The 16560-nt window shown below is 36.6% G+C and overlaps 1 protein-coding gene and 1 pseudogene across 8 annotated transcripts in view; both read right to left on the reverse strand.

Annotated features, from left to right (window-relative positions):
- Positions 1-2519: 2519 nt before the first annotated feature.
- On the reverse strand, positions 2520-4176 carry LOC589220 (annotated as a pseudogene).
- Positions 4177-12379: 8203 nt separating this feature from the next.
- Positions 12380-16560, reverse strand: part of LOC589201 (tyrosine-protein kinase SYK) — a 55327-nt gene continuing 51146 nt past the window's right edge. For all 8 annotated transcript variants that reach the window (XM_030995967.1, XM_030995965.1, XM_030995969.1 and 5 more), the window contains 4 exons: positions 16081-16270; positions 14646-14786; positions 13885-13997; positions 12380-13291 (listed from right to left, as the gene is read on the reverse strand). In XM_030995967.1, coding sequence (XP_030851827.1) covers positions 13189-13291; positions 13885-13997; positions 14646-14786; positions 16081-16270 — 547 coding nt within the window. In that variant the 3' untranslated portion in view covers positions 12380-13188. The remainder of the gene's footprint in view (positions 13292-13884; positions 13998-14645; positions 14787-16080; positions 16271-16560) is intronic.

A 16560-nucleotide genomic window follows, 5' to 3' on the forward strand; every position in this document is an offset into this window, starting at 1 on the left:
GTCGCCCCAAATAAATTCAATGTGGAGGTGCAATTCAAGCATGGTCTTCGTGAAATGAACTCGGAATACTTATGTACTGAAAACGATGATTTGATCGATAGAATGCTATTCGAGGCGAAATGCAATTTATAGTTTAGCTTCGAAATCGAGTTGCGTCATGTGTCTTTATTTTGTATTGATCGTTCTTCTATTCAGCATGCATCGGACCGTATACGCCCTCGCTATTCGGTCAAGTTTTCTACAGTTTCTTCAGTTCTTTTCGTATGAATTTAGGATATAACGATTTCTTTTAAAATCTGATAAAGGCCTGTTGTGCAACCCCCCCCCCCCAAAAAAAAAATAAAAAATAAATAAATAATAATAATAATACAAAATAAAAAATAAAAAAATAATAATAATAATAAATAAATATGAATAAATAAATAGAATAAAAAAATAAATCCGTCACTGCCTTACTGCTGATATAGATTTAATTCAATTACTTATTTTGATTCATTTCTAATTTAAAAATATAAAGAAGCACCACACTATTAAAGCCACACTGTCCTACTGGTAGTAACTTGCTCCCTCTATATAGAAAACAATGCCTAATCGGTGACCATTGGTCCCCCATGATCCTCTTTTCTTATGTTAATTGAGAGCTGAGTTGATGAGATACACTGACTAATTACACTCAAAATTCAACTTAAGACATGGTCCTTGTTTTATTGAATCACTAGTTGATCAATTAGCGTCCTATTATGTTGATGATTATCAACATAAAATTATACACAAACCACAATTTTCAGTGGCATTACGTATCAACGATTATACAACATTTAACAGGAAAATAAGACATTGAAATTTAAGGCGATTATGGAACCACATCAGTTTTAAATTAAATATCAAGAAATATAAACATGCATTCTCAAGTTAACTGCGTGAGAAAATAGCCTCTCAAATCAGGAATCACACAGCAATCGATATGTAGATAAAATTTAAAATTTTCAAGTTGAAAAGATGGGTGCTAAGGGTGTGCCGTGCATGCTGTGGTCGCTGACTCAAACTCAAATCGTCACGTATGACGTGGGAGAAAAATGTTCTCATGTCTACTTAGTTTACCACAGAGAATAACGTGTCGTGTGCATCCGTCACACTTTACAGTACATGCAACTAATGATAACAAAAGATATATACAGTGCATCCCAGAAGAAAAAAAACGAAACCGAGAATTATCGATGTTTTATCATAACTTAATCACAATTATAATTAATAAACGAAATAATTCATGCATTCATGCGACGAAACGGAGTTAAGTCTGTTATCAATTGTTGCTACGGCAGGCAGCCAGTGAAAACGAATTCGTTTGATAAAATTATGGAAATGTAAGCACTACTTTAAACGAACAGAACTTCGTCATTCCCTGCTTATTTTTCCTGATTGAGGTGTTATGTGAAAGGCCGGGTAGAAACCCAACTTTTTAGAAATATGATTTTCTTTTTGAAATTCAGATACCATCCGCCACCATGAATTTTTGGTTTCCTCTCTTCAAATTGATTTTAATCACTCATACGTGAAATATGCATCATATGAGTTGCATCATATGAAAGAGGCGGATCCAAGCTTTCCAAATATGTGTCATTTATTAATTATAAATGTGACTAAGTTATGATAAAACATCGATAATTCTCTATTTCGTTTTTTCTGGGACGCACTGTACAAAAGATCCAAAGTCTAATCGTCAAGAATGCATTTCCCCAGGTCAGGTAAGCAATATAAAAACAAAATTTGCTTCGCATATCGAGCATTCGAAACATTTGAATAGTTTATCAATATCCATATTCACTAAATTTCAAAGAGTAATTTCCCTTATAACTGCACATCTTAGTTTGCTACCTGCTCGTCATAATGTGATGGTTTACAGTCTGAAAACTCTATTACAAACAAAATATTTAATCAAGTTCTACATTAAAATTTTCGGACTAAAATAGTTGATATATATCCGCCTAACTAAATATATAATACAGTTAAGTGTTGATGGTCGGCCTCAAAAAATATTCAAACCATACCAATGAATATCCTTATCTTAAAAAACGTAATCTAGTCTTAATAACTACAGCTTTACTGTAAATATGAACTCACTTCCGGTCATACGACATCTCTGATTTCCAGGTTTCCGGGTGTCCAATTTTCTTAGATGTTTAATTTTGTTCTTGATGTCAAACGCTACAGGAAACCGTTTTGGAAAACATTTAACATGTAACTCTTTGGTTGAACCCTATATTGACTCGACTGCAAGCACAACATGAGAGATAAGTACCGGTTGAACCCCTCTGTGATCTATATACATGCAATGATCTTTCGAAAGGAAAAGGTAATGCAACAAAGTAAACTAACGTATCATGACTTAGCTAACCTGCATGTTGCAATCCTTCGGGCGTCTATACCAAGCCCATATACCAAATTAAGGCTCACTTTCTGACCATTTGGACAACGAAAGGTTGATGTGCACCAAATATGATCCAACACATTTCCTGCGATCAAGACCCATTGGAACCACAAGGTTCCTCATAGCCTCGTCGTAATCTAAACATGGTGATCTGTCTCGAAAATACATGATACAAAAACGCCGTATGACTGAATACCTCATGATCTCGGGACAAGCTCCACGTTAAATTCCAGAGGGCGTCTAATGAGCGCGAAAGCCGAGTCCAGACTCACTTTCTGACCTTGTGGACAACTAAAATTAAGTTGATGCAGGAGTGTGGTGAAGTAGATGAAAAGATTGATTCGAGCCAAATCTGAGCCGATGCACTTTCTGCGACCAAGACCGAATGCAACCACAAGCTTCTCCTTGTCCTTGTCCAGTGTTCCGTCCTGCGCGAGGAAACGACGAGCGTTGAAGACTTCTGGTTGGTCCCAAACCTCTGGATCAAAGTGAGCTGAGTAGAGGTTGACGAAGACTACCATGTCCTTCGGAACGAAATATTCGTCAAGAACTGTATCCTTGGTTGTGCTGTGCGGAATGGCGAAAGGAATAACAGATGCGTGGCGCTGTATTTCAAGAAGGCATGACTGCGTTAACGGTAGATTGTCAAAGTCGTTCAAGGTTGGCAAACGATGACGACCAATCACTTTATCGATCTCACCTTGAACATCAGACTGAACTTGTGGGTAGGAAGCCATGTAGAGGAGCATCCACTCTAAGGTTGCAGATGTAGTCTCATAACCTGCCCCGAAAAAGTCATGTACAGTTTGAAGGAGTGTATTTCCAGCCAACCCCAACCGTTTAAGTTCTTCCTCCCCGATCTCAGTGCTGGTAGTAATGATATGATCGACTATATCCCTCTCGGATCCAGGCTCATAGACTGCATGATGTTCTTCAATGATTCCCTGTAACATTTGCCCGAGTTGTTTTTGAAATTCCTTTAATTTCATTGTATGTTTTGTCATGATAAATCTCAGCCATGGTAGGAAGTCTATGGGGTTTCCACTTCCTGTTGCCTTGGAGAATTTGTCTGCAAAACCTAGGAGTTCGATGAGTTTTTTGTCTTCATATGAGGAGCGCTTGCTTAACAAATACCAAAGCAATATATTGCTCACTGACAAACTTAGCATGCCTTTAAGGTTGGTGTTTTTTTCCTCGTAAGAGGCTTTCAGATACCGGACAAGTTCTTGTGCCTCGCTTTCGACAACTTTCTCTAGGACCTGGACCTGTCCTCCTGCAGTAAAATGGCGGAGCGACGCTTCGGCAAGCTTTCGATGGAGCTTCCATTGCTCGCTGTAAGTGCTAAAACCAATTGACGGGCCGTAGACGTTCGTCTCGTTGATTACGTTGAAGGTAAACAGATCTGGGCGACCCGCAAAGACGGCTGGTTGTTTGGTCAAGGCTTTCTTGATAGCCTCAAGTCCGTTCAAAACAAGTACAGGTCGACTGCCCATCTGAATCTTGAAGACATTTCCATAGACCTTTGCCAGCTTCATCAAGGATAGATGTGGGCCGCTCTGATCCAAGGACAGCATGTTACCAAAGACGGGAATTCCCCAGGGACCAGGCAGCGGTCGCCCTCCACTTTTGGCCACCTTCTCACTCTTTCGTTTTGTATTAATCCAATATCGTGTGATGAGAATCGATGAGGCAATTACTACTACATAAGTGACGACTGACATCGAATTCAAGAACTGGAAATCAGCCATAGTATCGAGCAAATCCCTCTCTTTTTGGACCGATCGGGAACAACGAGTCAGACAATGTAAACTATCACAACACAGTAGTGACTAGTTGTTCAAATGCATTCTGTATGAATGAATGCAACGAGGTGCGGTGATTTTAGAAACCTAAACATCACACAAAAAAAGGAGTAAATATAGTATATACATCTAGGTCAAGTACGCGATAGTCAAAACCTTTCCTTTGTCGCTCACCATTTTTGAGTAAGTAGAGGATCCAGGATTTTTTTTTAGAGGGGGAGAGGCCCCCCGAGAGGCCCACATTTGTAATCATTTTGAAATTTTGTATGGTGAAATGGGGGGGGGGGGGGGGGGGGGGTAGTGAGCACTATTTTTTTCTTGCCCGTCTTTGTTTGTTTGTTTGGGGGTGGTCATGGGGGGGGGGGGTACAAGGCCCGCTCGGCCCCTGGATCCGCGCTTTAGTAGAGAATAAGCTGTCATGGATCAATGGCTACTATAAACATGAACAAAAGATAAATATTTTGACCATGAAACTAAATTCATATAGGTTATTTTTGAAACAGCACTAAACCGCATAGAAGTATATTCCTCCAAGGATCGGTGTCATGATCAGCACCAGATAAGTGGTGACTGATACTGAATTGAAGAGTTAATGATAACCCATAATTTCCAGCAAACTTGTCTTCATGATGGTATCTTGTGTGTTGTGCTAAGGGATCAAAACATTATTGTTTCTCACTGGAAAAGTTTTTCTTCTTCAAACTGATACACGTTGCTCGCAACAAAAATATATGATTTGTCAAGGAGTTTTAAGAGCTGGAGTCTCAAACTGGCAAAAAATTATTTCAAGCAGCTGCCGTTTTATAAGGTTGCACAATATAATCTACAGGTGTGCTGTTACCTTTGATGTCCGAGGTTCGAAGCCGCCACCATCATTGGGAAGCTTGAACAGTGATTTTTCTCACAAAGAAATATCGTTAATATTCACTTTTTATTACATTACATTGTATTATGGCAGTTTTTATTTGTGAAAAATAGGAATATTTTACAATACCTAAAACCTACAATATTTGATACTTTTCCGATATTCCGGCTCACGAAAATAAAAAGTGAATTTGTTCAAGTACAGTTCTTAATGACGTTATATCTCAGATTAGTGCCCAAACATGCCCAGTCGAGTAATTTTGACATTTCAGGATTTAACATTTATTTAACATTTCAGGAAATTTTGCTCCATTTCTTTTCGCTTGCCTTCTCTAAAGGTAAGCACTGTGTACTGCTCGTATTATCAGACGAGTGGTAGCGAAAAGTAATTATCCTTACCAAAGCATATTTTCCCTCTGAAAGTGGCCCGTTAGCTTGCTGCTAGGCAGGAATCTTTTGTCTACGTATCTGCATAAAGATCCATTTAAAGAAAAGGACAAGTCCACTCGAAAAATAACTTACTTTCAATAAAAGCAGAAAAATCAGACAAACCAATCAAAAAAAGTTTGAGCAAAATCGGAAAACTAATAAGAAAGTTATACATTTTTTATGTATCATTCTTAACAAAACTGGATACATTGTACATTAATATTTTGGATTAAACATACATTGCAATAGTAAACTGTTTAGAAAACATTTTCATATATATGATCAAGAACATTAATTAACCTTGAGAGATTATTTTTGTCTATTCTCCCATTCACTACCCCGTTAAACATACTCTCAACACCCTCATCCACACACCACTACTCCCACCATGCGACACACACACACACACATACACACACCACCGACCACACTTATACCACACACTGGACATAAAACACACGCCTCCTCAGAATACCCCAAATTGGAGCGATAGACTAATAGAAATAATCTAACAACAAATGAATAAATTATTAAAAAACGAGGCTACAATAACCCAGTGTTAAAAGTTCATGAAAATTCACTTGTTCCCACTTCTGTAAATGTAAGGCTAATTTACCTGCCCTCCCTGCATTATTTTTTTCTTCTTCCCTAAATTCCAATAGTTCTTTTTGAAGAAAGAAAAACAAACACACACACACGAAACAAACAAGAATACAATTGAAAATCATATTTTACAGTGAAATCTTTCATAGTTGGTTTATTCAAGACCTTGCCTTTCCTTAATCATGATTTTTTTTGGTTGCATTATCAAGCTTAACCCTCTTTTTCTCACTGGAAATGATTAAAAAAAAACTGTATTTGCAAAATCAAATGAACTTTCAAAATGAACACTTAATGTTCTGCAAAAGATCACACATTGCAAGGGTTGCATAATGATAGTAATTCATTCAACATTGGTTATTTCTTCAAAGTACACTTTTCACACATTAATACAAGTGGTGTTTGTAACATATTCCAAATCGGTTGAAGGCAGTAACTTCTTTAAAAAAAAACGTATATAGGATTTCATTCTTAATGCACAAGCAGACATTTTCTCTAATGTGCCCTCTATAGTTGGCATTGCAAATCACTAACAAACATAAGTGTTTTCAAAAGAGGGTAGTCGTCTAGATAGATATAAATCATAAAGGATCAATTAAAGCTTACAAAATGTAATATGTATACACCCAACTCATAAGAGACCAAAAGAACAGAACACTAACAAATACAACACAGATTGTTAAAGGATTACCTGACAAATTGAATCTCCATAATTCTTTAAGTAAACGTTACATTATTTTGAATGACAGTGCTGTGAATTTATTTTCTGATGGTTCAGTTGATATCTAAGTATCTAAAGTACACACATGTGCATTTTTACATATTACTGAACATTGATTTATTTGTAATTCTTTAAAACAATACACTATACTTGTAGGAATTAATCTGCGGCTTACGTATGAATGCTGCTTAATTGAACTTTAAAACTGGGGATAACGAATTTTAACATTCAAAGTCATACCCACATCGTAATTCCTTTTATATATATTTCTTTAAATTTGTATTTTCTTATTATTACAGAAACAACTTCATCAAAACAGTGGAACACTGCACATCTAAACAGACAACTTTTAGACAGTTTCAGCTATATAAAAGTATCATTACTCTAATGTAATCTTACACAAATTCTCTCTCAGTACAGAGGACATAACATGAATGTCATTGAACCTCATTTCCCCAAACCATTGCTTACAAAAACTGTGTTTAACTCCTGACAATAGGACTCCTACACAACAATTCTGTATTCTTTGATATCATAACACCACAAGCCAGACATACTGATACTTTATTTTCAATATCAATTTCAATCTTATCAATCATAGGCTTTATTTATTGTTTGATTTAATATTTCATTCGTTGGAGCCAGGCGGACATTAACTCTATTTCAAATGATATAAGTTAAGTGCCCTTCTGGCCCTGAACAGACGATTTCCATCATTACTCTGTTCCTTTCATAGAGATTACTGTAACAAAATGTATCGCTTACACCTATTTATACTAATATACAGCTATATTATGATATATATATAATTTATCTGCTATTTCATTTTAATATTCATCAAATGAATTTTGTAGAACATAAGTACTTCTGCTGTTATGAAAGAGTGGAAAACATACTTGTCTTCGATTTTTAAAAAAAAGAGAAAAAAAGAAGCAATTTCCTAAACTTGCGTGGGGGGATAAAGTCTGAAATTGCACTCATTTAATATCGTTTCTTAAGAACACTGCACAAAATGTAATACCCCTTGCATTAAAAATGTTCTTCAAAAACATGTACATTTATTTTATTAAAAGGATTGGACATTTCATGAAACGTCTTCCTCCAAATCCCTACCCTAATGATGTGGTAAAGCAACGCATGTATACATGTTAAATCTGCATCTACGTAAATTTGGACAATTCAATCTATAATTTTCATATAAAGTGGAAATACTTTTACATTTTTTTTATCCTCAATTCAAAATATGTGAACAAATCTGGGTTATTGATGATTCACACATCAATAGTTGAGTTACAAAGTACAATCACATCATATGCAATGAATAATGCCAAAATCAACCTCTATTTTTGTCATTAGATCCTACAGAGATCGTAATAAACCTGTTTTCAATAAAATACTGCTATACCAACAATTAATTTTGTATCACCCCCTTTTCCACAAACTAATAAAAACAAAACAAAACATAATCCAATATTTGCTATGGTATACATCAGTGATGGCCCCAAACCCTGTATAATACTGACAAGTGTTATTGTGTGTGGTTTTCATTGGAAGAAACTACAGGGTATGACAAAAAAATGCCCTGCTTGTATTGACTCTCTTGTGTACAAAATACTGTACTGTACTTCAAATAGGTAGGGTTTAAGTTGGACAAAATCATCGTGTTCACCTATAAAGATCAAGACAAGTGAACAGTTCCAGTGTTGTCTAACAAACAGCAGCGGGCATTTACAATGCAGAGGTGCAAAAGTATATCTTAAACAAACCAAAGAAGAAAAAAACAAGAAGAAGAAAACGAGAAAGTATATATCAAGTATTCACAATTTAATGTATACTAAAGCATACAGCTAAATATTTTCCATTCTGGGTAAATAAAACACCGCTTTCATAAATTCTCGTACAATTTCTTTTATTTACTTTACAAACAATGTTCCTTTTGTAGTACCATAGATTATATATATATATATAGTGTGCAGCAGCTTCATTAACATACATAAATATGTACAAAGTAAGAGACCCATACATTAACTGCTAGCCTTCGTTTTCTCATCTACAATCTTAACACATCATGTAATGGACTGGTCATGTTATAACCCTATATAAAGCTTTCACTTTTAAAAGGTAGACAAAAGTTGTGTTGAACACAACTTTAAGGGGGTCTGGCTATTGCTATGAATGAACTTTGACCCTATAGTTCCCACATAGCCATAATGCAACAGACTCCCAGCCAGTTTAGGCTGCAGGGAATTTAAATGAAACTCGTATAAGAAACAACATATAAAGAAACGTTTTATAAAGAATCCTTGTAAAACGAAAGGAGCCTACAGGATAGAGACATTGTATAAAGAACCTAATTTTGACCAGGTCAGTTGACATGTAAGCTGGCCAATCATTAGTGCCCACTCACGATAAGCCCCTCCCAGTTATACGATTTGCATATGATACAACGTTCAGACTAGAGCTGGGGGGCGTTTCACAAAGCCTTTTTTACAATGACAAATGACAAAAATCTGTGACAAATCTGCTGATAACCAATCAGAAGCAAGGATTTCAGTAGCTTATAACAAAAACTGTCATTTGTCACTGATGACAAGTTTTGTGAAACGCCCCCCTGGACCCTGATTTTTTCTTGAGTTTTTGTTTGAAACGATGCTCAAACAGATGTTTCAATATACGTTTCTTTATACGATGTTTAGATGAGCAAGAAATTTAATTACCTATCGTATAGCTATACAACGAAGGTTGGTATATGTAGTCCGAGCGCAGGGTTCATTCATCGATCAGTTAGCTATGAAAATCAAAGGGTTAATGCTATGAGTACTATAACATCACTACTGCACAGGCATATTAATATGACAGGACAGGATATGACATGGTTGCAGGCAGTTTGGAAGTATTAAAAAGCAACTTACTGAATGTGCTTTTCGGTGGAAAAATTTGAGGCATCCGTCTTACAATCTTGTGCAACATGAAAAACACATACGCTTGTTGGGTACGGTATCTCTGCCATTATCACCGTCACCATATTTTCAGTATATTATGGGAACACCATGTAGAGTGTACTTGCTGGACTTTTATTAAGCCTGCTGACTCTTAAAACCATTTCTCTAAGGCATACCTCAACAAGATTATCAACAACAAATCATTTACTCTTCCTGGGCAACGTTTCACACAGCCACTTTTCAATGACAAATGACAAAAATCATTGACATATCTGCTGATAACCAATCAAAAGCAAGGATTTCACTAGCTTATATCAAAAACTGTCATTTGTCACTGATGACAAGTTTTGTAGAATGGGACCCTGATTTAGCACTTTCTTTGATTTTACTCAATCTCATAATAAACTTGCCCAAACAATCATTCCGCTTGTTCTCATTTGAAATGACTTTGAGGAATGGCATGCTTTGGCTGCTAAAAAAAAATGCTAGCAAAATCTCTGTTGACTTTGATGAAATCCCTGTAAGCTGAGCATCAGTGCAAAAAGTAAATTTAGCAACCTGTAGATTTTCAATCTTCATGATTTCATGACATAGCATCGCATTCTAAATCTTATTCTCTTAACTGCACTCTTACCATACAAGTCATTGATCTTATTATAATTGATCTCACCACTTACCAGCCTTGAAAGACAATTCACCTATTATTAATCAGAACTCTACATGATGTATAAAATATAACTATATAAAAACAAGAATATAACAGACATAAATCATTATTATTGATTCAACTAATGTGTATGTTCATGACCGACTGAAGATGCAAGCAAGTCATTATTTGGTGACGACTTTGAGTGATATTGTAAAGTTCTTCATAACTGACATTTACTCTAATGGAATGTACCATTTCTTAGGCAATCAAATAATGTTTATATGACTTATGTCATAATTTACCACAGATACAATAAAGGAAAGTATGCTAGTTTTGCAAAGAACGGGGGATAAACCATTACTTTAGCGATAAAGGAATTTTAGTTCGTTTGGAGTTATTGAAACGTAAAACAAAGACACAAAGTTCTCCTTAGCAAGCTTGTGGGGATTCTACAGCTAAAGTCCTTTCAAAGAGACAACACGTACAGATACATATAGGTACATGTATCAGAGAATTAAGGCCTTGCCTGACATAACAGTTCTAAAACAATCCCGTCTAACCGTGGAGTAACTCTCTAATGTTTTTGAAATCTCAATATTGCAAGTTCCAATGAACTAAAAGTAATAGGAGGAACATGGTGAAATAACAAGGGGGGGGGGGGGCTTTGTGAATAGGATACTTTTGGCAATTTTGTATTGTGTGCTAGAGATAATATTTAACTGGGGGGTGTTTCACAAAGATCCTAAGTTGAAATTAACTCTAAGTTGGACTTAAATATTATGGAGAGCCATTTGTAGCCTTAACATAAAATATATTCAAAAGGAAAAGATCAAGTATTCCAGACTTTTTATCAATTCCACATTAAGAACATGAAATCTCCTTGATAGAAAATTATGAATGATTTGAATCTACATTTTATGCCTCTTAAAAATAAAAAAAAAGCAAAATATTTTTAAAGATGCTAATGGCTTTCCATAACTTTTAAGTCCAACTTAGAGATAAGTTCAACTTAGGATCTTTGTGAAACACCCCCTAGGACACAGACAGAAAAGTAGAGGCACTGAAACAAAGGCATAATAACACCACCACATCTTTAGGCATTGAAATCATACAAACAGTTTCCTTGTACCTTCACACTTCTTCCTCGACCCCAGGGGGGTATTTCACAAAGATCCTAAGTCAAACTTAAATCTAAGTTGGACTTAATTATAATGGAAAGCTGTTAGCATCTATGAACAAATTTTGTAAAAGATATTTTAAAATGCATACAATTTTGATATGAATTATTCATATTTTCTATTATCGGGGAGATTTCATGTTCAATACGTGGAATTTATAAAAAGTCTAAAAAACTTTCGATATTCGCTTTGGAATGTATTTTATTTTAAAGCTACAAATGGCTCTCCATAATTTTTAAGTCCAACTTAGAGTTAAGTTTGACTTCAGATCTTTGTGAAACACCCCCCTGGCTGCACAATTTTCACAAGAATGAAAACACCCAACTCAAATCTACAGTATGACGTTGTATACACTTGCTAGATCGCCTAGGCTTCAACCCCCCCCCCCCCCCCCCCCCCCCCTCATTCCATCACACCAATCTGCATTCTGGCCCTAATAACAAAGCTGCTGAAAAAATATCCTGTCAGGTCCTGATTCTAAAATTCTATAGAATCCTAGGCAGTACTACTATATGATATAACCTCTTACTAAAAAACATAGCCGTTTCTCCCTGTACATATTTCTATACAGATACGATCTAAAAAAATAGCTATACTACGTTTAAATGTGTCTGAAATACCGTGTCTAACATGATGTATCACTTTCCCAAAGCTGATCTGATATATATAAATATTTTTATACATATATTCTGGTGGCTAAGTTGGTTACATTTCATCTTCCTTTCTTTACTATACAAGTACAATAGCTTTTCACAAGTGCTTCACCTTTTTTTTGCTCTTTCTTGATAAAATTACATCTTTTCTTACAAATGTTATTGCAAACACTCATAAAATACATATTTTGCAATGCTATTCAACCCTATCGCTGGATGCCTGATTTTGAAGTTCGGATGAAGTATTTGGTGGTGATATCCCAAGTTAATTTGATGAAGTGATCCTACTCTGGCGAGAGCTAGGAGATCATCCAGGTTTTCAAATGTTGTAGCCTCGTGTTACACACTAAGAAAAATAAAGTCCTTGACAGAGTCCAAAGACCTTGACCCGGAATCATTCAAGAACAACTGATGCTAGGACCTTCAGTCCCGACGGAATGGCTTCATTCACCTCAAAAGTCTTCCTGCGATGACACGGAGCGCCCAAGATTGACCCATGTGCATCACAGCATTGTTAAGGGATTTTCCACTGATGAACCACCAAAGGAACATCTAGCCCAAGGTCCCTCAGTCTTGCAGGAATTCTGCGTCATCCGTTTCAAAACTCCACGGTGGTAACTTCAATCATCCAAGATACACCCAAGTGCTTCAAGAGGGCGGTATTAAAGAGATCTCGCACAAATGATTTCCGATGTAAGCCGTACTAAGAGATGTCACGACTTTCCTAGGGCCATAATGCTTTCGATTTTGGAGGATACTGTCATTTTTATCACCGTGCATTTGAAAATCTCTGAGTCGTCCCAAAACCAGCCATCCTACAGGATCTTCTCATGAATGGTCCAAAGAGGTTTTACAAGTATTGCCCACATAGGTCCTTCTGCCTGCCCTTTTGGGCTTAGAGTTGTTTGAGTCCTTTTGCTTCTCATTGCCTGTCCGTTCTCATTCTCAGGGTCCCTGCCTGCAGGCGCTTTAGAATATCCGACAAGACGCTTTCGATGTCTCCGAAGCCTGGTCGATCCTTGGCTCTGCAAGATAAGGAAGATAACAGCGTGAGGATTCATAGACAGCAAGTAGAATACAGACAACAGGTCTGTCATTTTTTGTTCTTCAGGCATTACATCCCTGTTTGCATTCATTCGATAGGTTTACCATAAAAGGCTCTATGGACAATTCACAGTCTTGGAGCTTCACCCAATGTTTAATAATATTACATTCCTACATTCTGAAATGACCGCTAAACAATCAAGAAAAATAAAAAAAATATCTCCTATCACGCCTAAAGAGAAACTGGCCTTGAAAATAAATCACACAAAAATCCTAAAAATTCCTACAAAGGCAATAATAGGGTAAGTGTTCTTACTTATACTTATGACGATTGATAGATCGATGATTGTTTTACCAGACTGCTAAGAAAGCATGTACATGTTTATGCCTGTAAGTAGACGACCTACGGCTTTAAGTCCTCTCTGAGGGACTTGGTAATGAGGATTAATGCCTTACCAAAGGAAACAAGCGCATTGACTTGGAATCAAACCCGAGACATCTTGGTTACAAGACCACTGCTCTACCACTGAGCCATCGCGCCAAACTTCAAAATATGAGCGACCTTTGAACTTACTCTGATAGCCAGCATCTCCTCATGAGACTGTAGACATCGTCTGGACATCTGTCGGGCTGAGATAATCGGTCTCCATTCTCTATAAACTGCATCAGCTCCTGCCCTCTCATACTCTGTAAAAGTTGAAGTTTATCCCAAGAGAAATGTTAGAAGTCTGATTGTGAAACAGTGGTAATACGGTAGTTGGTTAGGATGGACTTAGAAAAAATCTATTTCTACAATAAATTATTAAAAGACTTGGATATTAAGTGTAATAAAAGCCTTCTTAATCTTTTTTTATTAATCGTTGTAATTTTCCATTTTTTTGTATTGAAATTTTTCTGAAACTTGACAATCCAGTCTTTAATACAATAAATTTTCTCTACTAAATAACAGAAGTAACATAATATACTTAAAGTAAGGAGAAACCCTTCTTTTCCTACATTTCCTCTGTATGGTTTAAAGCTGGACTGCACTACTTGTAGCTACTTGCGCCCTCTATATAGCCAACAACGCCTAAGCAGTACCCGTTGATCCCCCATGGTCCCATTTTTCTGATGTTAATTGAGACTGCTGATTTGATGAGATAACCACCTGCCAGTGACCACGCAGGGAGGTCTAATCCCCCTGGCCCAACTAGTGCAAATAGGCTTTAAGATTTGCGCATTTTATGTTGGATCACGAATGAAATTGTTCTCATGCACGAGTAAAATAGTAAACCTCTGTATGGCCAGAGACTAGAATGCACCTGAAGATATAAAGTTAAGAATGATTTGACTTACTGCATACGGTCTCTTTCCATAGGACAAAGCCTCCCAGAGAGTCACCCCGTAGCTCCACACATCACTCTTACTGCTGAATTTGAATTTGTAGATGCATTCCGGTGCATACCATTTCAGTGGCCATTTGCCAGCAGTTTCTGCCTGAAATCAGAGGAAATGAAAGAAAGAAATGAGTTGGATGTAGGTTTCAATAAGCCATTTCATAGTTTCAGTTTGAGCATGAGCATGAGCAGATAAAGCTCATTGCAGACCACATTGTGAAATACACCGAGACAAAATACTAGATAACTGCTCATGAAAGTTATGTTATCATTATTCATTTAAGCACAAGCAGTGCACTCCATGATACACAGGTGGAAGTATTCTTTGAAAAGGGGGAAAAAAGGCTATTTATGTAGCACCTCCATCGCTATAGGTGCGATTATTTCAAAATGTACAAAGTGGGACCTCTCCGTGTTTTTAAGATCTGTGGATATTTGGGGTCATTTTGGACTTGTGCTAACCGTGAACTGGTCTATTGACAATTCAATATATTATAAAGCGGAATGAAGAGCCCCGTAGAAGCTGGGCAAATGATCGAGTCCTGATTCATAAAACTTGTTATCAATAACGAGTTTTTATAAAAATGGGTTCAAGAATGTAGCCTATGAAAAGCGTCAAAATGGATCATGTGTGCGTGCATTAATTTTTACTATATGTACTGGAGTGGATTTGGTGATAACAACAGTCACTTTTTTGAGTTTATACTATATATATTATTGTAGACCCATCATATAAAACAAATAATACATGTTTTTAGCTTGTGCACTAGTGATATGCACTGCACTTGGTTAAGTCACAATGAGACGGACAATGAATTCGATAAGTCTTGTTCATTATCCTACTGTGGCTTAACCTGCATGCAGTGCATATTCACTAATGCACTCGCAAACATGTATTATTTGTATAATATAACAATAACTGTTGTAAGCTACTAAAATTGTGGCATTTGGTTGGCTGAGAGCAAACTTGTCATAGAAATTTAGCATTTTAAAAATTAATAACAAGTTTGACCAAACAGGGCCTAGATACTGAAGGAGACAAATATAGATGAATAGAGACAAAGAAAAAAGCAAAGAGAGAAACAGTGAGATGGAGGTTGGGAGCTATAAGGAAAGGCATAGTGCCCTGATGAATAGATAGTAATGGGAAGTGCATTTATATTAAGAAACAATAAAAAAGAGAAACAGAAGAAGACAAATACACAAGTATATCATACAGAAAGATTAATAAGTGGTCATTATGAAAATTCAGTGTGCATAACTTGATAAAATATGAAGACTTCAAACCTTATACCATCAATAAGCTTCTGTAAACAGTAAAGATAAGATTATGCATGATAATTTTCTTTTGATTCACAAATAAATTTGGGAATTATCTCGGAGCGAATGCTTACCACATAGTACTGGCTGTCAAGTCCTAGAGCTTTGGACATGCCAAAATCACTGATCTTGGCGAAGGTCTCGTCAACGAGAAGAACGTTTCGCGCCGCGAGGTCGCGATGGACGAACTGCCTGCTCTCGAGGTAGCACATACCCTGTGCCACCTGGTACATCAACTCCAACACGTTCCTGGTGCTCATCTCCCTGGAGGGTGAGAGAGAGAAATCAGAGCTTGAAATTAGCGCTTGCCTGCAGGCCTTAAGGGCATCGGTTAGCAATGTTAAACCTGAGATGCATGTATCAGTGTCTGTGATAGAATGTAATATCGAAGCCCTAAAAAACTTGCGCTCCAAAATGATCATAAAGTGCCTCAAAAAAGTAAAAATCTTTGGGTGACCGGTTTTACCATACTCATTTTCCCCAATAGACTGTAGTGTTATAAAAACCGCTGGTGAAACAGACAATTTGATTTCGATTTCCAATCATAAATATCT

This window comes from Strongylocentrotus purpuratus, unplaced genomic scaffold (assembly GCF_000002235.5).
Source record: "Strongylocentrotus purpuratus isolate Spur 01 unplaced genomic scaffold, Spur_5.0 spur5_scaffold_3, whole genome shotgun sequence".
Taxonomy (NCBI): domain Eukaryota; kingdom Metazoa; phylum Echinodermata; class Echinoidea; order Camarodonta; family Strongylocentrotidae; genus Strongylocentrotus; species Strongylocentrotus purpuratus.